Here is a 25,633-nt window from a genome sequence, read left to right on the forward strand (position 1 = left end):
CATCCGCCCACTGTTCAGACACTTGTGCTGCCTTCTTTTCTGTTCACTGCGTTTTAATTTGAGCAAAGTGGAGTGTAAATAAACCTGTTCCTGTAAAAAAATCTGTCCCAGCATGAAGTAAAATGATGTAGGAGGAAAAAGGAATAAAAATCTTGAATATGGTGTTGCTGAGTTAATATGGCTTTCAAACGGCTAAATGACGTTTCGGGAGGAGGCTGATCACACCTGTGTTGGTTTTGAGGGTCTGTATATCTGAAGTAGTACCAGGCAGAGTCTACAAATGTGTCCATGGTGTCAGTCTCCCTCCTGGCTGGGCCTTTACACCTGATGAAGAAGAGACAGAGCGAGTGTGAGCAGAGGCAGAACAACAATCAATAACAGGCGGACAAATCAGAAAGCGAGCAAATGAGTGGTCCCAGTTTGTATGTTTAGTGAAAGCAGCACATCGTGTGTGTGTGTGCGTGTGTGTGTGCGTGTGCAGCTGGCTCCATCTGGCTGTAGGAGGTCATGTCCCTGTAGAGAAGCACAGCTGAAGCCAGACTGGCACCAGAGCGGTGTTCCTGTGCCCCGACTAACAGGCTGAGCTAACAGGGAATGGAGCGGCAGGCTGAGCACATGATCGTGTATTTGTGTTGGAAATGCCACCTCGTGCCCCTTTTACTATCCAAGCCAAACAGCGCTCGAATACGTGACGTGAATCTGCCAACATCACTTTGCGTTGTGCGAGCAGGAGAAGAGGACGTTTACAAAGACTGAGAAATAAAACACAAGCTTTAGGAAAGTGTTTGTGTTCTCGTTTGACTGAAGCTACCAAATGGAACAGTGGAGGCATCTGCATTTTACTTTATAATGAGTCTCAGTAGAGTCAAAATCATTGTCCCAGAAAGACAAACAGACTCTCAGAGCTTTACTTTGTGCAGCAGAGCAGGTTCTGTTTCCTGCACCTGGGATGTCTTCATTTCCACTCATGAAAACACCCGTCACATGTTTTAATCCCACACTCACCAACGCAGACACAATGAGAGGCGAAAGCCCTCGACCAACCCAGCAGACTATAACAAGGCTGGGATGATGAGGTAAAAGATGAATGTTGCCTAGCAACAGGGCTAAGGTGCAGCAGGGGTTAATATTTGGAGGCCAGGTGTTACTTTGAATGATTAAAATCTGATAATAAAACGAAAGCTCCAACGATTGTGATCCAAAAATAGTAACTCTATAAAACAAAGTGAATTATTCTGAAAAAGCCCACTTCCTTTCTCACAGAAGATCAGCCAATCAGAGAATAGTTTGTGGTCATTTGACAGACAGCTAGAAGCAGCTACTCTCAAAGTACAGAGGATCAGATTAGACAAACACCCTCTCTGGAGTTTGACCTCCTCTTGGCTCAAAAACAAAAGATGGTAACTAAATCTGAAGCAACCTGTATGAGCCAGAGCGTGAACTGTGTGTGTGTGAGAGTGTGTGTGAGAGTGTGTGTGAGAGTGTGTGTGAGAGTATGTGTGTTCGTGGACGAGCCTGAAAGAGCCAAAAGGCTCTCAAACAGATGAAGCAGGAGAGGCAGCTGCCCACTCCAACAAAACTCTCCTCCCATAGAAAACAGCCTTCCATCTGTGACTGTGTGTGTGTGTGTGTGTGTGTGTGTGAGAGAGAGAGAGTGCACACACTAACTAGGTGTCCTCTCTCTTTACCTGAGAGCTCAAGGAAAACACACACACACCTTTCCAGTCAGGCTTGAGCCATGGCAGGGCGCAGTTGGCGGCCAATTTACAACACGGCAGAGAAAGAAGGAGATGAGATGTGCACACAGGAAATGACTTCCTCAAGGACAAATAAAAGCAGCTCTCATCGGCCTGTGCCGCTCTCAAACTTTAATTGAATGTGGTCGACGAGCGAAAGAAACAAATTTCCACCGACACTTGACAACAGAGGGAGAGCAGATAACAGCGTTGGGGCGATTATAGCCATCAATCACGGCTGATGGGGGAATTATGGTTGCTTTGTGAAAGTGAGCGAACACAATCTGATGACTTGTGCCATCTGCGACTGAGTGGGCCGTTGTTTTAATCAACATGATGCCATGATGGTGATTAGTCTCATTCAGACAGGGATTCCCATGTCAGTGAAGGAAATCTGTAGGCGCTGAATGAGACTTTCTTCAGATGAAACATGTGTGAATCATTCACCATATGTCGAGATGGATGATGGGGTCCCATCTCTTCCTGTTGTTAGAAAGTGAAGCCAAAATTCCCTCTACGGTGGGTGCTTTCCAAGCCAGAAAACACACATAGAACAGAATAGATTACAAAATTGTGTAACTGTGTTTCATAAAGAAGAAATTTCCCCTGGAACTAGGTACATTTTGACTGTTTGACTGATTTACAGCTGCTCACTGAAAGTAGTCTTCATGCAGGGTCATAAAGCTGAAACAAAGGTCAATCTCAGCTGTCTTCATGTTGTACCCCCTAACAAGTGCAAAGCCGTTTTGGTTGGAAAAAAGACGTAAAACACTGATGAAATTATCTTTTTTTCAACGATAACATTGTTTTTAACCCTGAAAATCGTGAAAAGATTGACTCAAAACATTACAACTACATCAACTTAAAAATAAAAATAACTAGCAACGTGTTAATAAGGAAAGATTAGTGGATAAACAAATAATTGTTGACTTAATGTGCCCTCTTTTGATATCACACTTAAGGGCTCTGTGGGTCTCAAACCAAAATAATTAACTTAATAGATTAAAAAAACATACATCACAAAAAACAGGAACTTAATTTTAAAAAGGGGAGATTTGCTTAAAAAAAAAAATCAAAATGCTGCTCACGATGTGCTGGCATCATGCTACTGTTGGAGAATTTCTCCCTGCAGAAAAATCACAATGCCTTTTTCCAAATACTAATGAAATTATGCTGGTTCTGGTTTTGCCTTCTTAGCCTGTGTCCCCCTGATTTTTTTCTAGCAGCATTGCTGCTATGCTCTAAACACAATGTTGTTTTTTGTGTTGATATCCTGGTCTAGATATGATCCTAAAGTTATATGTGATTAAAAAAAATGATTCAATTTACAGCGTTAAATGAATTTTGCTTGGTTGCTGTATTTTGAATATACATGTCTGAATCTTGTGTAGCCCATGGAATGCCCTCGTGTACCTGCTTTACAGAATCACTCTTTTGGGCAGCAAAGTGGTCTGGTGTTTGCTGGTCAAAGCTGTGTCAAACTTTTTAAAGTGTCAACAACCTCATCTGCAGTAGAATAAAGCACCATCACAGCACAGACTGTATATCCCCATGCTTAAAGTCTAAACACAGTGCTACACAGAAAGAGGGTGGCTTGTTTCCTTCTATGGTGTCACTTTTGCAGAATGGCCTTTGTTGTTGTCGTTCTGCCCTCCACCGGTTAAGAGATGTTTTGCAACTTTGCAATTGCCTAAATTTTTTTTCTCCACATGTCATTGCCCTGTTTTGGATAATCTACCCAGGTCTTCTGCCTCTGGCTCCAAGAGCGGAAGAACAATGAGCCACAGGAACAATTCAGTTTTTGTGAATGCTTTACCAGGAACTAAAAGTTGGAGAACTAAAAGTTCCTGGAGTGTCTGGTCAAAGTGCAGCTTTTACAGAGCTCATTTCAGCAGTCAGTCTATGGTTGTGTCTGAAATCACTCACTCATTCCCTACTCACTACTCACTACATAGTGAATTAGATGTAGTGGACTTTATAGTCCACTCAATCAGCTAAATTAAAACAACATTTCGGACACTACTCACTCACTCGCCAGCCGCTGACAGTGACATAATTATTCTCGCGTCTCTCACGGACGGCTGGGGATTTACAGTTATATCTTTTCACAAACACTGCAAAACAGCACTTATTTTAGTGATACCTAATATTATATGTAGCTTATTTTCTGCCACAGTCAAATATAATAGAAACATTTATTACACGTTATTTTTAAAATAAATAAACCATATATTTGCGCAGAACTTATGCTGTGTTTAAGAATTACAAGGTCCAGTGAATGCATCACCCATGATGAACAGTTTAGCGGCTAACGTCCGTGTTGTTTGTTTCTCAGCACTAAGTTGTGAGACAGGCTTGTCCGAAAGTTAAACAGGGAGCTAAGTGTTATTATCTGACAGTTTTTAATGTTGTTTCATGCTATTAGTAATCATTAATCATGTAATCAGCCATTTCTCCTGTTTGAACCGAAATGCATGATGGTATATATTGCTCAGATAGTGAGCATCGCTAATACACTACTTTTCAAAATGCATTGCGGGATACATTGAGTGGACCTTATAGTGAATGACCATACTCACTCAGATTTCTGACTGCACTACAAAATGGCGTATTCACTATATAGTGAATAGGGAGTTATTTCGGACACAGCCTATGTACACATTTTGATCAAAGTAAAACCTCAGCAGCCTGAAATGCTAATGTTACCTAACTTCCTCCAGACATTTCTAATCTTACGCAAGAGTAGGGTGGTGGATGATCAGACTTTCGAACACGCTGCTAAGGGCAGATGGTAGATGCAGACACATGACAGACAGAGCTACTTCTTAGTTCGAGAAACTAGGGTCATATTTAAAAAAACATCCAAATTCCTGAAAAAGAGTGTGCATGTGCGTGTGTGTGTATATGTATATGTGTGTGTGAGAGAGACACAAGGCAGATACATGCTTAAAAGTGCTGGTTCTTGGTTACACTTTCTCACATGGTTGCCCTGAACACTGAACAAAGTAGAGCTATCGGTCATGCATTATTACCCTTTTTTTTTTTTACCCGCAGGAAGTCGGTAAAAGGAGTTCCAAATGTTTTGGCCTCACTTTTGAAAAGCTGCACCACTGTGCATGTTTTTATTCAGTATGTGAATAAAACTTAAGTATGCCTGCGTTGTGAATGTTTCTCTGTGGTAAATGTGAGTGCTATACAGCTGGCTTACACAACCTCCATCATCATAAATCCATTCTGCTCCTGTCACTGATCCCACTCATTACCTAACCCCATCAGAACCACAGTACTGATCACACAGTTCACAGGCTCGCCCCCGATGCTCATTGTTCCTGTAAACCTGTTAGTCCCCTCCACTCATTTTGTCAGTACTGGTCTCCTGAGGACAAACAGGAAGCACTGGGGAGAGGGTGTCAGTGGAGAGGGTTTCAGCATAATTCAATTCTTCACTTAGACCATAATGGACCGGATCATTTCCCCAATCGCTTCTGTTGTGTGAAAAGAGAAATGACACATCCTGTGATACTTTAGCATCCTATTTACAACATCACACAGCTGATCTGTGGATGCCTCGGTGCTGCTGGAGCAGGTGGTGACTTGTTGGGTGAAATTCAAATACCAAAATTATTGCAGATAATTCATCCGTCAGAATATCTGTTGGAGTCTGGGGTTCTCAAACTTTTCCCTCCAGATTCTTTCAAATAAGACTGTTTTTTTTCTTTCCATCAGTAAAAACACATGAGTGATTTCACCGTCTAAGCATCCTGATGAATATGTGTGGGTTCTTGCACTATTTGTACAAAAGCACACACAGGTAACAGGTGACAGCTTATGGTAAACTATGTCTGTTCACACACCATTGGGCTAAAAGGATGAAAAACCTAAGGCTTGTTAACATGGATACAAATGGTTTTACACATCTTTTATTGGATTGCATTCCTTCCCCTATCTGTTGTTAGTCATCTTTTTTACATTGTTTTGTACTTATGTATTTTAACTCTTGTACCTCTTTTATATTGAAAGGTGTCCTTGGGTGTCTTGACAGGCCATTCAAAAAATGTAAATAGACTTATTGCAATGTTTTTGTTAGATCTCAGGGATGAACACAGTGTATTTCTGAACGTAAGCACACACTTTGTGTGGCTGTAAGACTGTTTAAATAGATCTGATCAGGCTGGAAAAAACTGTTTGTAACTGAATCTTATTCCGTGTCAACGAGCAGTTTTATCCTTGTTTTTCACCTCGTTTTATTTCTCAAGCCTCAGGTAAACGCATTTTTAACATGTGAAATTATTTTCACAGCTGCTCCTCCAGAGTAGGGCTGCACCGATCCAACTGTTCTGGTTTCGATACAGATACCAATGCTTGTGTTTTGGGTATCAACTGATGCTGATCCAATACCGGTGTATAATAATAACCTGCATGCTCTGCAGTGGGATGAGACTACTAATGTTTTAGGTAAAAGGCAAAAATGAAAATATGGAACTCCTGAAGTTAATATCTATTTAAGCCATAAAATATTTAAATGTAAGAAAGTGCATCAGAGGTAACAATCCAAATCAACTATCCAAGAGCGCCGTTTAAAAAAACAGGTAAAAAGTTGGTTGCCACCATGGATCGGCTCCTTCCCTCTGATACTGATCCAGCTTTGAGGGGCACTGATACACCGATACCAGGATCTGTATCAGTGTATCCCTACTTTAGAGTTCATGTACTCAGGAAAAATGCTTTTGGTTATTTGTGCAGCTCATGGGAACGATCCAAACTGTTTCAGACTTTAGATACCTGTAGATTAAAATGACCTCTCATACTATCTCAAGCCTGTTCCTCACTTTGTTGTAAACATACATCCCATAATTCCATTGAGACAAATCTTAATCGTTTCAGGGTGAAAGCATTGCATCATGTTGCAGCTTCTCCCAATTAAACTTGTTTCGTTTTTAGCCAAAAACACAGTTATTAGCAGCAGTAGGTAAGTCAGTATATGATGATACTGAGTTGAATAAGCTCATTCTGTGCAGAAGGAATAAATGAGATGCAAACTACCGTCTACAATCAAGAAAATGCAGATAGTTTGCCTGTGCCGATGAATAATTTGCTGTGAGTTCAATAAGGAACAAAACAATGAATCATTTGTTTGTGATTTGATAACCACACGTGATGTTCAGTCTGAGTCCTCTCACCTGGGACACTTGCAGTTTACCCAGTCATGAGCCGCCTCCAGCGGGGATGCGCCTTTCCCAGTGAGAGAGAGCAGCTTTGGTAACGAGACAGGAAGCTCATCCTCTGGGACAGCAACTGGACCGCAAGACCCACAGTGCACCACTGGGATGGGCGTTCCCCAATACCGCTGCCTTGATATCAACCAGTCCCGGAGCTTGGAGCTGGTGAGGTGACCGCCAACCTTCTGTTCTCTGGCCTTCTGGGTAATGGAGTCAAACGCCTGCTGTCTGGTGAGGCCTGAGAACTACAGACAGAAGAGGAAAAAGAAGGAAAACATGAGTCTGATTTTCAGGAAACAGGCTGCACTCGACACAAAACATAATCTTCTTCACTGTGTTTGATCATTGTTGACAGGACAGTGCAGACCTCATCAGAGTTGATTAGCGTTTGAGCCCCATCGCTGTCACTCTGCAGCACCCTGGTCCACGTCAGGTTAAGAGCTCTGGCCACAGAGAGATCGTCCTCACTGCAGTCTGGGATACCTGGCATGCACAGGTGCAGCACAATATATAGTGTGTAAAAAAACACAGATTAGGTTGACAAGGTGCGCACATAAGTGATCCCCAGAGAGAGGGAAAACCCTGAAGGGATGTTAAGCATGTTGAGGCTGATCATTATCAGTCCCTGAAGCTAATCCTCCTCCTCAGTGTGAGACAAACATCTTATACACTGAGATATATCTATAAATTGAAGAGTCTGTTCTAAGAGCTTCTGCTCATGCAATCGACTAAAATTCCTTCCACATGCTCCAAGATGCACATTAATCCTTCCATGTGAAAGTGAAACCCACCCCCACCAATAACTCACCAATCACAGTATCCAGAGAGCCATCGAACTCCTCTTTGTGTGAGATGACCACAGGGACCTCCTGGTTGGTGAACAGGTTTCGAGCGGTGACCTTCGTCAAGCAGTCTGTAGAGAAGGGGAGGGGGGTTGAAGGGGAGGCGTGAGGGCGGCAGAGCTGCTTCCCCAGGTGGCTCATTATCAACAATCACCCACCACTGAGGCTAAAAAAACCTCGAGGGAATCCCAATCAACACAGACCACTAAAAGGCTACATCTATACCTCGACATTCAAGAATATGCACTCATAGAGAGGATGTGTGGACAGATATGGATTAAATCCCTAACGAAATACCCTTTCAGAGCCCTAACAGCATGCATGCAGGCGGGTCAGAATGAAAAATAACAAACTGTGTTGCTGCACTGAACTGTAGGTTTTCCCATCCAAGGTCAGGAAACCACATGCTGCAGAGACAGCCTGAACACAGACCAGGAGAACAGTAAGACGTCTACCTCTGCCAGAGTGGAAGTTTTCCTCCAGGGCAGAGCGGACTGAGCTGCTCCCATGCAGCAGTCTGTGTGAGGGCAGGATGGCGAGGAAAGCCGCTCCAAACACCGTCTCCGGAGAGAAGCAGTAGGCTGACAGGGTCTCCCCCGTCAACTCTCCGTTCACCTGGGAGATTAGAGAGGAACCTGTCACCATCCATGTAAACAGCTGCGCTAATGGGGAAACCTGCCAGCTGCTCCAGCAAATTGCTTCATTTCAAATCTGATACGTATGTGCACAGGACACTCTATAAAGAGAAAGTTTTCAGTCATGGTTTAAAACTTTAAAACGCTTAAAAGCAACAAAAAATTCTTGTATGTTTTTTCAGAAGGGCTGATGTGATTTAGATCTGACCAAACCCAACCACCAGGTCGCATAAGAACAAGAGAAAACATGTTTCCAAACCAATTTATTTAAACAAAGAATGATCCATTGAATAATTTATCAAGTTAACCTTCATATGCATGAAGTTTTTACAATCGAAATGTGTTTTCTGAATTTGGAGGCAAGGCATGATGTATAGCTCTATTGATAGTCACAGCTCCATGCATCTAATTAGACTCTGTAAGGAGTCTCATGTAATAAACACCAGAATTTTCCATAACCATCGGTGTCTTTTTAAAACAACCCCAAGTAGCTGGTACAGTCTGGTCTGTACCAACCAAAAAAGCCAGAGAGGGCAGGACAGTGGACAGAGTAGGAGAGAGGCCAAGGTGAGAGAGGGCAGGAAAGGTGTCACAGGTTGGATTTGAGTCTGGGCCGACGGCTTGTGTGCTAGCCTCATGGGGCGTGCAGCCTAACACCCCATGCTGTGCTTTCTTTAAGTGTATAATGCAAGTTTTGGTTAACAAGGGGTTTGCAACAGCTGTAGTAATACATTCATGACTTATCTTTACTGGTAACAGCAGCTCAAGATTTTGCAATTAGCTGCAACTCTATTTAGCAAATGTTTCTTTGCTACCACAGTAAATACTGATTGTCAAAATACTAGGGATGTTCAAAACCAATTTTTTTTAGAACACGTACTCCCTCTTGAATACTCACTGATACTAAAAACCAATACCGTGAGCACTTTTTATAAATAAAATTTGAATTAACGTTGACTGATCATTTTGATCAAAGACAGCCCAGTCACTGCAGTTGAGTCCAAAACAAAACACAAACAACCCTCTCTGAGTTAAAGATTCGTTTTCAGTAAATAAACATCAGTGCAACTATTAATTCATTTTTTAAATGAGCTGAAGTGCAAAGTAAAACAGTTAAAGTGTTAACTCTCCCTGCTTCATTCAGGTTGTCTGAACAGGATGTGATGCAAATTTTGCCGTGGTGTCAAACCGCAGCAATGTAGCACCAATAAACAGGATTTACTCAACTTACTTTTCCCTTGAGTATCTGCTGGATACTCACAAGTACGATACCTTGAAATAAAGCTAATATTGGCTTGATACCCCACACACAATAATGGTACTCGCCCATCCCTACAAAATAGTAAATTCTATGTTGAAATGGTCAACAGACGCTTGAGAAAAAGTATTGACAGCCTTTTGTTTGTCTCCTTGTGACAGCACTCTGCATCTACTACCTTTGACTGAACTCATGCTCAGTGTTAGTGCTCTTTAATTGCACAGTACTGTGTTGTAGTGTGGCATTGAACAAACAGTGTGCGCCCCTTGTATTCTTGTGTTGTGTAATAACGATTAACAGATAAACTCAATAATCATTCGTTAGCACCTCAAGTTCATTGATAGAGTGGTTGAACATTACAAGATGTTTGCAGCTTTTTGGCGAATAAAATAACTGTCATGCCTTTAATCCTGTTATGATAGACAACATGCTCATGTTAAGGCTCTGTTGAGTAATTAGTATATTTAATGTAGAAGACATACTGGTTTTTACACGTTTTCAATCCTTCCTGGAAGGTTATTAAATACTATATGTGAGGATTTCACAGAATAGATTTTAGACAAGAAGCCTAAAAAAACTTAAGCCCCATCTAAGCGTAATCTTTTTTTCTGTTAGTAACACAAAATGACAGAGAAAAAGTCCAACAAACGTAACATTACACGTCCATCTTTGCACTAGAAACCTAAACACTTATTCTACTGGGAGACTGGCTTTCTGATTTTTTTAAAGAGAAAGGTTTTAAAGTGGTTCTCGTGGAGCTCTCTGTGGGATTTCTCTGACAGCTCAGTTTGACGAGTGACGATCTGTAAATATGACTCTGAAAAGACTCAATAGAAACTGATCTGTTACATCATCTGTTTTGGTAAATTGCCACTTGCATATGAATGTGCTGCACTGAGTGGGGGCAACAGAGTGCAGATCTTTTATGTTGGGAAACTTGGGTTTTACAGAAACACATAAATAAACAGAGAATCCTAAATAAAGAAAGCAATCAGTGTCTGGGGAGAAAGAGATGAAAAACAGAGACCATGGAGGGGGAAAGCGACGGGGAAACACTGGGTGTGGAAAAAGTTGAGAGATTGAATGAAAGCGAGAGTGATGAATAAATAAAAAGCGAGTGAAGGGGTGAAGGCTGAGTCTCACCTTTAGTTTGAAATCAAAGTAGCAGCCGGTGCACTCTCCAATCCAGTTTGCCTGCATGGCTTTGACCCCGTACCACTCTGGAAGATCTGCAAGAGCGTCCAGGAGAGGCTGGAGGTGGAGGAGGCAGAAACAAAACACAACTTTAGTACTTAGTGCAAGTTTGGAAAGGGCTAATTTTCTCCTCCACAGTGTAAAAAGTCCCAGTGCTTTTTTTTTGCTCAGAGGGGCAACAGGTTCCTCTTCAGTGTGTGGCTGTCTACAGTACTGCTGGATAACACAATCGACTTCAACTCAGCGTGGCCTCTTTTGAAAGCAGAGCCAATTTATTCTTGCAAAGCTACAGAGCTGAGCAGGTCACATTATGTAGACAAAGAGGGATTTTCAAAAATCCTAACCTCCACTCGCCCCACTTTCCCTCATATCACAAAGCAATCGCTACAAAGTGCACACACATGGACACCCGCATACACACACACATGCACACGACACCACTTCTTCTGCATGATTAAAAGAGTCTATGCATATAAACGAGGCTCAGGCCAAAAAGCCACAGCTGGGCCGAGGCCAAAGATGTTCCAACTCTCTATTTTCTTTTCAGCCTGTCATAAACTGTTATCCGAAATCCCCCCTCACTGTGCTGCTCCACACGCAGCCCCTCATCACAGACATATCAATACAAACATTAACACTGGCTGCAGTCATCAGGAGCATGATCGCAGGGTGGGCCTTTTATGGATTCACCGCAGAGTTAAAGAAAGGGACAAAAAAATCTGAAAGCAATCTGTCAGCGTGACGGAGGAAGAAAGGAAATAAAGATGCGGCCACCAGTAGAGAAAAAAAACACAAGAAGGCAATGATGTACGACTAATGATGACTTAAAAGAGAAAAGAGCAGTGAATGTTTTTACTTTCCTGAACTGGAAAAATAGTTTGATGCCCAAAAATGTACAAGGAGGACAGGAGTTTCCATGGAAACTAAGGAAAGCTTGAGAGAAAGAGCATGGTATAGCAATAACTGAGGATGGTGTGTGTGAGAGAGGAGGAAAAAGAGATATCAAGATCACTTCTGACAAAAAATATTATGCCAAAACACAAAGACGTTCTTCTGACAAGACAGTTCAGGGATTTCAGCTTTGACATGAGGTGTTTGAACGACACGAACACTCCTCAGAATCTGTGTTGATGATTGAGTAACAGTATAGCTGAATAATACACAGAGCTGTGAATCATTTAGACGTCAGTGCAGCATGTGTGCCCGAGTGCAACGAGTGTGATTATGCATGAAATTGAAAACTCTGCGATGATGCCACGTGATCATTCTGCATCCTGCTCGCCCCACTCCGTAAAAATCCATCTTAGTAATAATAATAGTCAGCCGTCTGTGTCCTGCAGGAAACAATATGGTTAAGATTCATGAGGAAACAGCGCATAACGACCTGCCAGCCAAAGTGATGGCCGCTGAGTAAATGTTGTCTGAAGTTAATGTTGTCTAACGGGCTCGAACACGAGCGCAGGCAGGAAATCACAGTCCAATTACTGTGCAGCACTTTTTTTTATTTTGCACGCTGCTTTGACACGGTACTCCTTTTCTCTCCGTCTGAATTTCTCACCTCTTTTCCCTAACACCTTCCTCTTCCTTTCCTCCTTCCCACTTCTCCGTTCGTCAGAGAAAATTAGAAATGCAGGAGCACATTGTCACAGTAGGCAGCTTCCACCTCCGCTCACGCCTCTGACACTGACAAGCAGGGGCGACGTGAGCGCTGGGTGACCCCCAACCTGACCGTGGGCAAACCTGTGTTTTTAATTAAGCTGGCAAATTTGACGAACGAATTTAACTGGCCTCCCTGCAAGTTTCACCACGTTTAATGGAAACCACAGTGCTCACCATTAAAGTCAGGAATTATTTGAAGTGAGAGAAAATTTGGATGAATTTCATACTTCACAGGCAGGTTGTAGTTTTTCATTTTTGCAGAACAGTATTAATCTACTAAAATGAACTTTGTGAGCATGTCTTACAGTGCGCACACTGTATGTTAGAGGCATAAACTGTCTTTTCTTTGGCTGATTCAAAAAGTTCAGAGGAGCTAATTTCACCCTGCAGCAGCTCTGCACTTTGCTCTGAGCAGAGAAGGTGAAGACCTCTAATCAGACAGTCAGGCTGCTTCATAGGAAAACCCTGACTCTGCCAGTCTCTCCCCTTGGTCAGGAGACATTGGGCTCCAAATGATGGCGTCCAGGGGTCTGATTGCAGGACCAGAGCAGCAGGGCTGCTGCTTCTGTGGCTGAAGTGTTAGCCATGATTGTTATCAGAGGGGTGTGCTGCTCTTCTTGGCCTGGATTAACAGCTGGCCAGCCAGCCAGCCAGACGCTACTTTGCACTTACACACAAAAAGTGAGCAGGTCTCTCTCTGTGTCCCTGTGTCTCACACATCCACACATGCCAAAGAGGCCGTACCTTGGCGTAGTTTGTGGTCTTAATGAACCATTGTGTGAGCAGCTTCTGCTCCACCAGGGCGCCAGACCTCCAGGAGCGACCATTTTCATCCACCTGCTCATCAGCCAGCACTGTGTGATCAACAGGGTCCCAGTTCACCACAGCCTGGAATACACACACATGCAAATGCAAATGAACACACACTTATTCAGAATTAAAATTAAAAAGCAGAGCTTAAGAAGTAGGTTGGATTTAATAGGCAGACCAAAGGCTTATTCAAGGTCGTCCCGTTTCATTAAACTTAATCAAAGGGTCTTCGACCAAGCTCTCAACTTTTTCAATTCCGTCATTTTCTTCCTGGAGTAACGGCTGAGCTGCTTCAATCATTTCTGTCACTGTCAAGGCCTTCAAACCCACAGCAATCACATTTCTCTTTTCAGAAGAAAAGCACGATAAGCACTTCATTCACACCTCATTCATTCAAAGGTCATTCCTACCTCTTTCTGATACGCCAGCCCTGCCTCAAAGAGTTTGATGAAAAGATACTGTGTCCACCTGTAGTAGTCTGGAAGACAGGTGGTTACTTCCTGTAAAAGAAAAAGCACAGACAGGTAACTTGTCAGACAGCAGAGCAAACCAGACCCAAACCCTCTGTCTGCTGATTGTTTTTTACACTCACACGATCCCAGTTGAAGCAGAGGCTGAGGCTGTCCAGCTGCTCTCGCATGGACTGGATGTTACTAAGAAGGAGAAGAACAGTGTCAGAATAAAAATGAACCAAAACAACAAATGAGTAGATGGGATATAAGTGTACCTGTTAGTCCACTCCTCTGGGTCCAGACCTCTTTCAATAGCTGCATTTTCTGCTGGAAGACCAAAAGCATCCCAACCCATTGGATTCAACACCTGCAGAGAGACAGTAAGGAAATCTGCATGAGTAGTGAAATCAAAGTGCCAACCTGGATTCATTCAAAGGTTCCATATTGTGCAAAAATCACTTTATTAAGTCTTGTCTTTTGTTGGCTGTAAACAGCCACATAGTTCCATGCACAAGCTTCCCATCTCGGAAGAAGACAAGACTGAGTGGCTAGAGTTTATTTATCAAGGAAATGTGCCAGCTACACTCAGTAAAACTGTGCATCTGTGTGCTAGTCACTTCACGGCCAACTGCTTTTCCAACTTTGGACAGTCCAACAGAGGGCTAGTGAATAGACTGGTCCTGAATCCAGGCACATTACCAACCATCCACCAACAAACCTCGGACCCTGGAAATGTGAGTATTTTAAATGCTGTGTGCTGTGGAGCAGATGTAAGAGCTTTTCCTCAGTGTCCCCCTGTCTCTGTGTTAGCTTCAGGATGCTAACTTTAGCTGCGGTTAGCCTGTTGTTTTAGCCTGTAATGTTACAGTAAACGAGCTTCACTGTTTTCTAAACATTGTGCACTTGAAGCTCGTGGTACCGCTCTCAGTGACGTGGAAGAGCGGGGCGGTATCAGCGGTGGCTCATTTACATATGAAGGCCACGCCCACTAAATCAGAGCGTTCTGAACAGAGGGGCTATGAGAGCCTGGAAACAATGCTGCTGTGCTTGATTTATTGGCATTTTGGACCAAAACATGTCACTACCATTTCATGAAGACATCAATGATCCATATTAAAGGAGCATAATATGGGGCCTTTAAAGGTAGAGTCTGCAGGAGTTTTCGTTACTTGTTAGTAAACACAAGTTCAAACTGAGCTCCTCCTCTTTGGCTCAGTGCCAGCGGCAGCACACACCCACAGCCTACTATCCTGACTAGGACAACCACCTGCAGCATCGCATTTCTACGTGGAAAAGACTTGAGAGCCGTGCACCTGACTCAGCATTTTAGCACCATAAACTGTATATAGAGATTTTTTACAGTCTATGGTTAGCACAACTAATCACGGGTACTTGACATATACGGTTAACAAAAAGCCAATTGGCGTCGCTCTTCATCTTGAGCTGCTCTCCAAGTGGTCAAAAGCAAATAAAAGTCAAGCCAAGCTTCACCCCTATTTAGTAGAAAGCTTTATCTGTTTGGAGTTTTACTTTGATTGTGTTTTTCTCCCTCCTACGTCCGCTATTGTAGCTGCTCGGTATGGCTTCTTCCACTCATTTATCAACACACAAAGTCACTTGTACACTGGGCACTCTGTGATTGGCTGATATAACCAAGCTTACTCTCCGCCCAGAAATGTCCCGATACAACCAAAATGTCAACTTACAGGCTGAGGAGGGATTTGAGGCAGAAACAGAGACTGACACACATGTATAGAGGCCAGAAGTGACGACTGAGCAGGATTATTCCTGTAAGAGATGACCCTATATTTTTTAAGGAAAGTCCTGCAGACTCTACCTTTAAGGACTTCAGAAATGTATTAAAATGTGTCCCTCTTCATTGAAAATCTCCAAATAAAAGAAAACAAATATCATTTTCCTCCAGTAGTATACAGGTAGGTCCAGAAATATTTGGGCAGAGAAAAAGGTTGGCTCTGTAAAGTACCACAACAAATGTTAAATGAAGCATTTCAGATGCAGTTGAAGTGAAGGCTTTTAGCTTTAATTCAGTGGATTGAACCAAAATTTTGCATGAAAATGCGAGGGACCAAAGCATTTCAAAACACAATCCTTTCATTTCAAGGGCTCAGAAGTAATTGGACTGGCTAAATAACTGAAAATAAAATGTTCAATTCTAATATTTGGTTGAAAACCCTTTGCTGGCATCAACTGCCTGAAGTCTTGACGCTGGGTTTCCTTTTTAATGGTCTGCCAGGCTTTGACTGCAGTGGTTTACAGCTGCTGTTTGTTTCTGGGCCTTTCTGTCTGAAGTTTAGTCTCCAACAAGTGAAACAAGTGACCAAAACTATATGGACCAAACTGTGCATACTGGAAAGATGCTTTAAACTTTATGAAAACAATGAAAACATTTTTTTTTCTAGGACATATGTGCATCAGGGGCATAAAGCTGCTCTTTGAGCTAGTTTATTGTCACTAAACTGTGCTTCTGATGCTAAAATCCATAACGTTTAACATGAAGCGGTGAAAAGATGAAACATAAACAAACCTTTTAAATGTGAAACACTGAACAAATGTCTTTGTGCACAGCTAAAGTCAAATATCCAAAAACATTTTGTTAAACATGATTCTGTGACCATAATACAAACAGTGACTGTCTTCTCTTAGAGCTTGGCTTTTCTACAATGTTTCCGACATGAGGCGAGAACATTTATGCAAACATTAACAGTGAAATACATTCTTTCACTTTAGGAGATAATTTATTCAGCACAAAAGCGTCAGCTTCCTCCATAACTGTGGCACATTTTGACCCCTGTGCAGTAATGTGTTTTCCCCTGCTGTTATCTCAGCTCGATTACACATTCCTGTCAGTACATCAACACAAACCATTCTCTCAACTGCACCTTTTATATAACGTAAAACAAGTGGGAAGCAGGGTTAAGATCTGAGTGGAAGCTCAGGATATGTCAGCCGCACACCTGCCAGCCCGATGGTATTAACTTGGTACTGAGCAGGTGTGGATACAAGGGGTGGCCAGGGGTGACAATACCACCAGAATGTTTTAGCCTGGCATCCCTAATGCTCACACAAAAACACGCACACATACACTTTTTGGCTCAGCCATCACACAGCCAGCATCTTCTCCCTGTTAAACCTCTGTTCAGCATCATTTCACCCCTGAAAGCTACACAAGCTGCAACCTCAGGTTTAAAAAAATGAATTCTTTGTGGAAGTGCAAAAAAACGCAGTTCTTCGACGATCCACTTGAGGATGGATTTTCTGACATCAGAAAACAGAAACATGCCCATTCAAAAAATGCAAGCTCAACAGCAAGAATAAAGAGGTTTACAGCCTGTTTCAGAAATGATGTCGGTCTGAGTCATTTTTTATGATTTGTTATTTTTTTACGTTATCAAACTTACACGTTTTTCTCATTTAGGGGCCCTGCTGGCTCGATGTTGTCACCCGTCTGTTCCTGAAACAGATTTTTGAAGCCAATCAGCTGGTGCGCCCATATTAGAAGTAGGACGGGCTTTGAGTCTCCACACCAACACCTATAGGGCGCCCTTCAGTCGCGAGCTGAGCTGTGCCTCAGATTGCGGGGACTTGGGATCTTAATATCCTCTAAAAAATTCACCCTGTACAGTGTGTGCTGATAGTGAAATTAGTGATTCAGACAGGAGATGTTTTTTGAACGAGGCTGTAAATAGGTTAATTTCATCTGTAAAAACAGCTTTTCTAGGCTTGGTGTGAATGTGACTTCTGGTACTTCTGGAGTCAGGCTCAGACATTAGAGAAACAGCAGATTTTAGCACTTCCGCACTGTCTCATAGTTTTAGAGCGGAGGTTGCCGCTTGGCTAGCACCCTGTAGCTGTCAGCAGAGAGGCGAAAGGCCCGCCTCTGTCGCTCTTTAACTCAAACAAAGTTGAGTATAGTTCAGGATTTTCAATATGGCAAAAAGAGTGACTACACAGACACCATGGAGCTTTACACAGCAAATGAGGAACAGCACAGGCATAAATGGCCCATACTGAAATGGCAGAATGATAAAGCCTTTGATGAACAGTAAATCTACACAGTTACTAAACTAATGTTTGAACTGGGCTTCCATAGCCCGCTTCCTTTTCATTTTAATAAAGTACATTCATTTTTATTAGTGTAGTGCCTGACGCAATATGTAAGGTAGTTATGAGTACATATTTCATCCTCCACATACAATGTAAATTGCTGGCTGGGCCACCTTGGTGAGGAAAGTCAGTCTCTGCCTGTGTCGCCAAGTTGTTTTGTGCAATTTTCTACAAAATGCCTGACTCTATTGTCACTTTTCCTCTCTTCTTCCTCTGTACTTAAGCCCCCTCATCTACACACCTTCCTTTAAACCTCATGCCTCCTCCTGATGGTGTGTACTCCTGACTGTGTTTTTCCACTAACTGTGAGACAGATGAGATGAAAGCTCAGGAGCGGAAGGCGGTAGTAAAGTAGAGGAGGAGCAGGGTGACAAGGAGTCGAGGACTGGAGAGGATCATCCATGGACTCTAACGGGGCTGATGTTTCAGACGATTTGGTATCCTTGGTAACTGCAGCGGCCTCATTTGAAAAGCCCAGTGCTGGTTGGTATTAAGCCAAGAACGCTCAGCACAAACGACCACTGTGATGGCTCAGGGGGAATACAGGCACCAACAGGAGACAGTGTAAACAATGTATATAAAAAAAAAGGAAAAAGAAGTGCCTCATTAAGAAGGATACACCACTACTCTGTTTGTTCAGCATTAATACTCCATTAAAGAGACACAGACATGACAGAGAGAGGCAATGACAGGCTGGCTGCATTACTGAACTCATTTCACAAAGTTCAAAGAGAGCAGCGGGGGAAAATTATCTTTTCACCGCAAATAGCTTCAATTGAACGGCAGCAGCAGTCCTGCTCTTTACCAACCTGTTACCACAGAGACTGACGGCACATTTCAGAGCCTGAGTGACAACAGGCAGAGGAAGATGGACGTGGGAGTCAGTGTGGGAACATTTTATGACAATCTGTCCACTGTAATGTGGAGCAAGTCAGCGCCAGCCCGTGACAGATACGTCAATCAGCAGCAATGGGGCTCCTCGTGAACACAACATGATGGACACAAGTGTTGGGAGGATGATTCCTTTTTTTATGAATGTGAAACCACTCAGCTACGTGCAAGTGTCCACCCACGCAGCTCCAGCTACGAGCTCCTCTTCATCTGTGGATGCTTCAAGGTGCAACTGCAACTTTGTCTGTCTTCTAATCTAATTGGTTCAAACCAAACTCTGATAACTGACTCAGTGCTCATTTATCTTAAGCACGAGACAATCTTCAACCAGGTCTAATGTCAATTTCACTCCCTGAGTGATCAGGAAAGTGTGACCTGATTTGGGGCTTGTTGTGTTTGTCTGTTTACTGCTCCCAAACATGAAAGAGTCTCCCTGATCTGGAATTGTAAATAAAAACATATTGATTATGTTTACAATTCCCGGCTGGACTGCTTCTGACACAATGCCCTCAATAACCAATGAGAGGAGCCGACTAAGAAGTGTCAACAAGAGGATGTTGCAGCTCATGAGCATGGCAGTGAATGTATACAAAACTCTATCCAGAGACAAGTGGGAAATGTAGCAAGAAGACAAACTTGTTGCACAGGGCTATTGACCCGTGTTCTTTTCCCATGTTTTTGTTGCAGCATGACGCAACAAACACCAGGTCAGCCGGTTTGTTCGCCCTCCATGCTTATTTTCTAAAATCACATCAGGTCACACAAGCTTCTGTTAGACCTCATGTCTTATCATTGCCCAGTTGTTGGTGTGGGGTCTGTGATCAAAGGACTGTGAGGTCAAAAACTGGTCTGTGCTATCTCTATGCTTGTGGTCATCCACAAAAATGAGGGAGAAACTTCCAGAAATTACACCTTCATTCTTTTGCGTCGACAGAATCACACAAGTTTGGAAGTTGAAGCTTGATATAATTCATGTCAAAGATGCTATGATGAAGATCGGTTTTCATTAGACTGCAGCGCCCCTTGTGTCCCAGAGTCTCACACACTCTGTCGTAAAGATGTGACCCTTAACAAGTTCTATGTTTGTTTTGGAAATAAATGGAGATTAGATCGGGACAAATTTGTTTGAAGACAACTTTTTAAAACGCAACAATGTGAGGTATTTACCAACAGTTACGTAGCACTGTTTGAAACGTGACAATAAGCAAACACAAGTTTGTACCGTAGTTTAATAGCTGGCTATGACTACTGACAGCCCAGTGCTGTGAGACGTGTCTATAATGTAAATATAAAAGCGACAGAGACAGAGGAGCAACAGAGAAATAATAATCCTGAGGTCAACATTTGGACTGTTAGCCTTCTCTGTTAAAGGTGGTAAACTCTGGTAGTCATTACCATCTGAAATCAAAATAGAAACACAGATAAAAATTCCTTCTCTGCTCTTAGTCTGCCATGTTTTTAATTTCCTGTTTGACTTGGTTTCAAGAATTTGTTGTTTTTCTATATTGATGAGTTTTTTATTTTACAGTAAATTTTACTTCAATTTACATTTTATGATCTAGTTACTCAAAGACTTGACTAGGGACAAGAGTGTAAAACTAACAATTGCTATAAACTCTCAGTGCAGCTCATCAGATTCATGCTTTGTTATGAAACTGTGTTAAACTCCATCGTTCGAAATCAAATAAATGAATTCAAAATATGTTTATGATATAGAACAAGAAAACACAGAGAAGGCATTTATTTCATGAAAATGAATTTAAGTCTGAAATAATGAATAACTCTTTAAAAGCAAGGACAATTGCTTGTAGCCTTTTAGTACATGACAAGCAGCAGAGTGAAGCGCTCTAATTAGCTGGTGAATAAAGTGGACTCTGTGCATGCAGTGGAACAACGTTTGCTTCCTGACAGATGCTGAGAGAGCGTACACTCCTGGGCAGGAAGTCGTTGTCAGTCAGGTGAAACTGTTTCTGTACGGGGAGAGAACAAACAGAGACAAGAGGGATTCTTTCTGCAGGGTAGGAAATTTACAAAAACTAAAGTAAAATCCCTCAAGATAGGTAAAAGCTCTCACCGGGGTAAGGAGAGGGAGAAATTCAATGAAGGAAAACACTGACCAAAGAGAAGACGCAGACAGACACTACCTCATTGAAACCAGCAGTTTACCAGGCTCAAACAGAAACCAAACGCTGAATATCGACCTTAATATTCAAGACTGACACAGAGGAGAGTATGGATTTTACCTTTTTCTTATCTTTGTGGCAGCAGGCCTAAAGCCTTCAGCCTGTACGCACCCATAAAACACTCCTTGCTTATTAGCTGAATACATGTATTTATTTTGAGGAAAACAAAGTCCAAGGTGAAAAAATAAATTCAAACCTTACAGCACAAACCTCACTAACAAAACAGTAACCTTTAGATGTTTGAACAGAATTTAAAAATAAAAAGTTAAATCATCAGGTTAATGAAGCATTAAAAAATCAAGCCAACAGTCTCACAATCAAAACTAAAGGAATGTAAACATTGTGCATGTGATCACTTCACTGATAAAAAAAAACAGACAGCACAAAAACATGTAATGAAATGCCCTAGATTAGTGAAAATGTGCCCTCATTAGTTTAACACGGACAAGATGTGCTGTTTTTATGATATTGTAGGTCTACGCATCCTGCATTTTAAAATATACAGCTTCACACTTCAATGCAAGTGTAAACTGAGGCTCCAGCAGTGCTAATGGAGCACTTGTTATCAAATGGTGTGAAAATAGCATCAACCCAACAACCAGTACTGCATGTTATGTACACTACCTAACCCAAAGGGCTCGACATAAACTGAAAACATGTCTAACTAGCCTTACAACAATCCTTAAACCCCTGAAAAAAGACCTTACAGCAGCTGACTGACAACTGCAGAAGTTTACCTTAATAAAAACTGATCCCTATACATCTAAAAGTGACACATCCTTTGATTTTTTTTGTAAAATAACAACAATAAGAAAGACAAAAATCTTGAATGCATGTCTATAGAGAAACTGACATGTAAATCTTCAGAGGCAAATTAAGAAACAAAAACTCAAACTAGTTTTGTGGGACTTTATTTAGATTCCTTTTTTATGCCAAAGATTTGGTAAGTTTCTTTACACGTACAAAACTCTTTCAAACCCAAATCCAAAACAAATGGGCCGGTGGCTAAAATGTTGATAAAACCAAACCAATTAGACCATTTATTCAACAGAAAACAGACAAAAGATTTACATCCAAATATAAAACAAAAATGTGCAGTTTTACCTCCGCCTGTTTCCCGGCTAATGCTGGGGGAGGGGAACTCCTTTTAAAGGTCCCATTTTATGCAAAAATCACTTTATTAAGTCTTTTAGTGAAATTTGTGGGTCTTTGGCTTTCCTCCCAGCCCACAAACTGTGATATTTAATGACAAAACCTGTACTTAGTAATGCTTGTGAATGTAAAATCCGACCCAAAACGAGCTGTTCGGAATTTCCAGGATTTGCTGGCGTCAACGATTCCCTTTTTTGACCAATCAGGAGCAAGTCTGACCTCATTAATCCACCGGAGCACATACCCCCGAACCCCCTCCCCAGCAACTCCTCTTCCTGCTGCTGGAGAGAAATCTCTCCAGCAGCAGGAAGAGGAGAATGCCAAAGTTGAAGAGCCATCACTGCTCTGTTTTTGGCTGTAAACAGCCACATAGTTCCATGCACAAGCTTCCCATCTCGGAAGAAGACAAGTCAAAGTGGCTAGAGTTCATTTATCAAGGAAATGTTCCAGCTACACTCAGTAAAACTGTGCATGTGTGTGCTAGTTACTTTATGGCCGACTGCTTTTCCAACTTTGGACAGTACAACAGAGGGCTAGTGAATAGACTGGTCCTGAATCCAGGCGCATTACCAACCATCCACCAACAAACCTCAGACTCTGGAAATGAGAGTATTTTAAATGCTGTGTGCTGTGGAGCAGATGTAAGAGCTTTTCCTCAGTGTCCCCCCTGTCTCTGTGTTAGTTTCAGGATGCTAACTGTAGCTGCGGTTAGTCTGTTGTTTTAGCCTGTAATGATACGGTAAACGAGCTTCGCTGTTTTCTAAACATTGTGCACTTGGAGCTCGTGGTGCCTCTCTCAGTGACGCGGAAGAGCGGGGTGGTATCAGCGGAGGCTCATTTACATATGAAGGTCACGCCCACTAAATCAGAGCGTTCTGAACAGAGGGGCTATGAGAGCCTGGAAACAATGCTGCTGTGCTTGATTTATTGGCTTTTTGGACCAAAACATGTTACTACCATTTCATGAAGACATCAATGAGCCATATTAAACTGCTTTTTTTATTTCCTCAATAATAAAACATGTGGAAGACACAGGCAGTGTTTAAGAAGCCAAAGTCAGAGTTGGTTTTAAGTGCACGGGTTCTTTCACACATGTCCTCAAAGCAGAAAGTGAAGGTGAGAGGTGGAGAGGGGGGCACAAGTCTCAGAGGACAGAGGACATGAGTAATGTTTGCAACATGACGACATACAAAGCAACAGAGACCCATGCTATGACCAATGCTACCTCCAAACACACAGATGTGCAGGCATCTTTGCTCTCCATATACCAAAATTATTATCTGTCTTCAGGTATGGATGATTGAATTCATCCTGTGACCTGTCACTCTCTCAGGATCCCCACAAGTTACAGCTTAAGATACTCAAAGAGGCAAACACAGGTGAGTTTTGTTTAAAAGGAACTGTTTGTTTTAATTAAAAATCATCTAGAAGAGGGGCATCATTAAGAGTTTTAAAGAACTGCAGACAACTGGGGAATGCAGAAGAGAGCATAAATTGAGCTTGGTGTAAAAATGTCAACACAAGCCCTGAAAATTACCTGTTGGTTCACAACTGGTCTTTCCTGGACTTGGCACAGACTCTGACAGTGAAAGTCTGTTTGTGTCCCTACATGAAGCCTGGGTTTCATTACAGGAGTGCATTACATGCATGAGAAGAGCTCCACTGAGCCGATATCCTAATCCAGAACACAACGAGACCCACACTCTAATGCAGCTTAAGTGCAGCTATGCTCGATTTTCTTATTTACACCACTCTCTTTTAACATGTCCTCAAAGAAAATGGACTCTAACTGATGTTCCCACTCCCTCAAGTGAAAATAAAAGCCTCCTATGCCTGTGTTAGATGCATTCCTGCACTGACCTTGCTTCTTTCTGAGCAGATAAATGTTGAGAAAATGGTAAACACAGGAAATGGTAGAAAGATATTTGATAAAAGCAGACATACCTGATGGCCCCTCATTCTCTGGAAGTGGCCAATGGCATCACTGATGGTGTAAACTCGCACGTGGCCCATGTGCAGTCGCCCTGACGGGTACGGAAACATGGAGAGGACGTAAAACTTTGTCCTGTTGGAACCCTGGAGAAAATGACAGATACAAATAAATGCACAGAGCTATAAGACAAACTAAACTAAATGGTGGAGAGAGATCATAAAACTTTAATTTTGGGAAACTACCACAACAGTGCTTTGGACCTTTTCTCCATCATCACTCAGGCTTTTGAATAAGCTTCGACTCAAACACACTACATTAACCAGATGAGGTCAGATAGGAATAATAACTCTTCACTCACTCTAACAGGCTCTGATTATAGTGTCAAAGTCTGATTATGAATGGTTTATAGTCACAATGCTGTTACCATGGCAATGCAGTAAGTACTGGTGGTTACAGCCTAGCTATACATGACGACAGGAAACCTGAGTCATGAATTTTTCAGTAAATTAATTAAGAACAGAGCTGCCATGAATGCACTTCATCACTGTCAGCCTGTCCTGGGCCATTAGGAGATAAAGTCAGCCGGAGCTGAGACGAGGCACAGCCGGAGACAGTTATAGCTTCTGATCACGAGGAGGGACTTATAACGACCTAATAATGATTTAATCTGAACAATGAGGCTAAAGGGGTTTCTGATGTTCACTTGCACTTAAACTTTTCCTGGGTACTGACCAGATTACCAAAGTCAGATTACCAGTGCTTTAAATTTGTTGGACTGGATAAATAAAAAAGTTTAAGTTCTTCTTCAGCTGTTTTAAATCAACAATCTAAAATGACTATTCCAAAACTGGATTACCTGTCAAATCTGATTTCTGATCCTATCACTTCTGAATTTTGTGTTTTTAAAGTTTGAATTAAACCACTATGAAGGCAGCTACATGAAACTAGCCATGGAGTATTATGTAACACCAAACTGTTTCATTGTGGATTAACTTTTTAAACGGTGTTGTATTTTACCCTTTCGTATCATATTGTATCCTTTAATCTGTTTTTTAAAAGTTGTAGGAAAAATAAACACATTATGTTGGACAACTGTTTATGTTCATAAAATGTGCTCTATAAGATTGCAAATGTTTTGAAAACACGTATTTTACACACACATACATTTTTCTTATGTGTGGAAATTTGTGGCCTACTCTGTAGTTTCATTCTGTATATCAGGGGTGGTCAACCTGTGGCTCGTGAGCCGTATGTGGCTCTTTGCCTTTCAGTGTGTGCCTCCTCGATCCACTCATAAAACTGATAAATTGTTGCAAACATTGGGATCAGTATTGATCAATACTTGGGTGACGAGATTGATTCTTAAGTTTCAGTTTCTTTTCTCTACATGTGCTCCTCTCAGTCGTTCATGAGCTCGTACATAGATAGATAGATAGATAGATAGATAGATAGATAGATAGATAGATAGATAGATAGATAGATAGATAGATAGATAGATAGATAGATAGATAGATAGAACTTTCTCTTCTGCAGTAAAAACAGAA

The 25,633-nt window shown here is 41.9% G+C and overlaps 1 protein-coding gene across 1 annotated transcript in view; it reads right to left on the reverse strand.

Annotated features, from left to right (window-relative positions):
- lars2 (leucyl-tRNA synthetase 2, mitochondrial) overlaps nucleotides 1–25,633 on the reverse strand; it is a 41,069-nt gene that overhangs the window by 10,386 nt on the left and 5,050 nt on the right. Inside the window, exons 3-13 of the mRNA XM_074684372.1 lie at nucleotides 24,101–24,232; nucleotides 14,081–14,172; nucleotides 13,946–14,006; nucleotides 13,764–13,853; nucleotides 13,288–13,431; nucleotides 10,834–10,941; nucleotides 8,253–8,412; nucleotides 7,764–7,868; nucleotides 7,323–7,438; nucleotides 6,917–7,200; nucleotides 226–324 (exon numbers count right to left, since the gene is read on the reverse strand). Of these exons, the coding sequence (XP_074540473.1) occupies nucleotides 226–324; nucleotides 6,917–7,200; nucleotides 7,323–7,438; nucleotides 7,764–7,868; nucleotides 8,253–8,412; nucleotides 10,834–10,941; nucleotides 13,288–13,431; nucleotides 13,764–13,853; nucleotides 13,946–14,006; nucleotides 14,081–14,172; nucleotides 24,101–24,232 (1,391 nt within the window). The remainder of the gene's footprint in view (nucleotides 1–225; nucleotides 325–6,916; nucleotides 7,201–7,322; nucleotides 7,439–7,763; nucleotides 7,869–8,252; nucleotides 8,413–10,833; nucleotides 10,942–13,287; nucleotides 13,432–13,763; nucleotides 13,854–13,945; nucleotides 14,007–14,080; nucleotides 14,173–24,100; nucleotides 24,233–25,633) is intronic.

Source organism: Halichoeres trimaculatus, unplaced genomic scaffold (assembly GCF_033239565.1).
Source record: "Halichoeres trimaculatus isolate MK-OKI-2021-1 unplaced genomic scaffold, fHalTri1.1 fHalTri1_scaffold_12, whole genome shotgun sequence".
NCBI classification, from domain to species: Eukaryota; Metazoa; Chordata; class Actinopteri; order Labriformes; family Labridae; genus Halichoeres; species Halichoeres trimaculatus.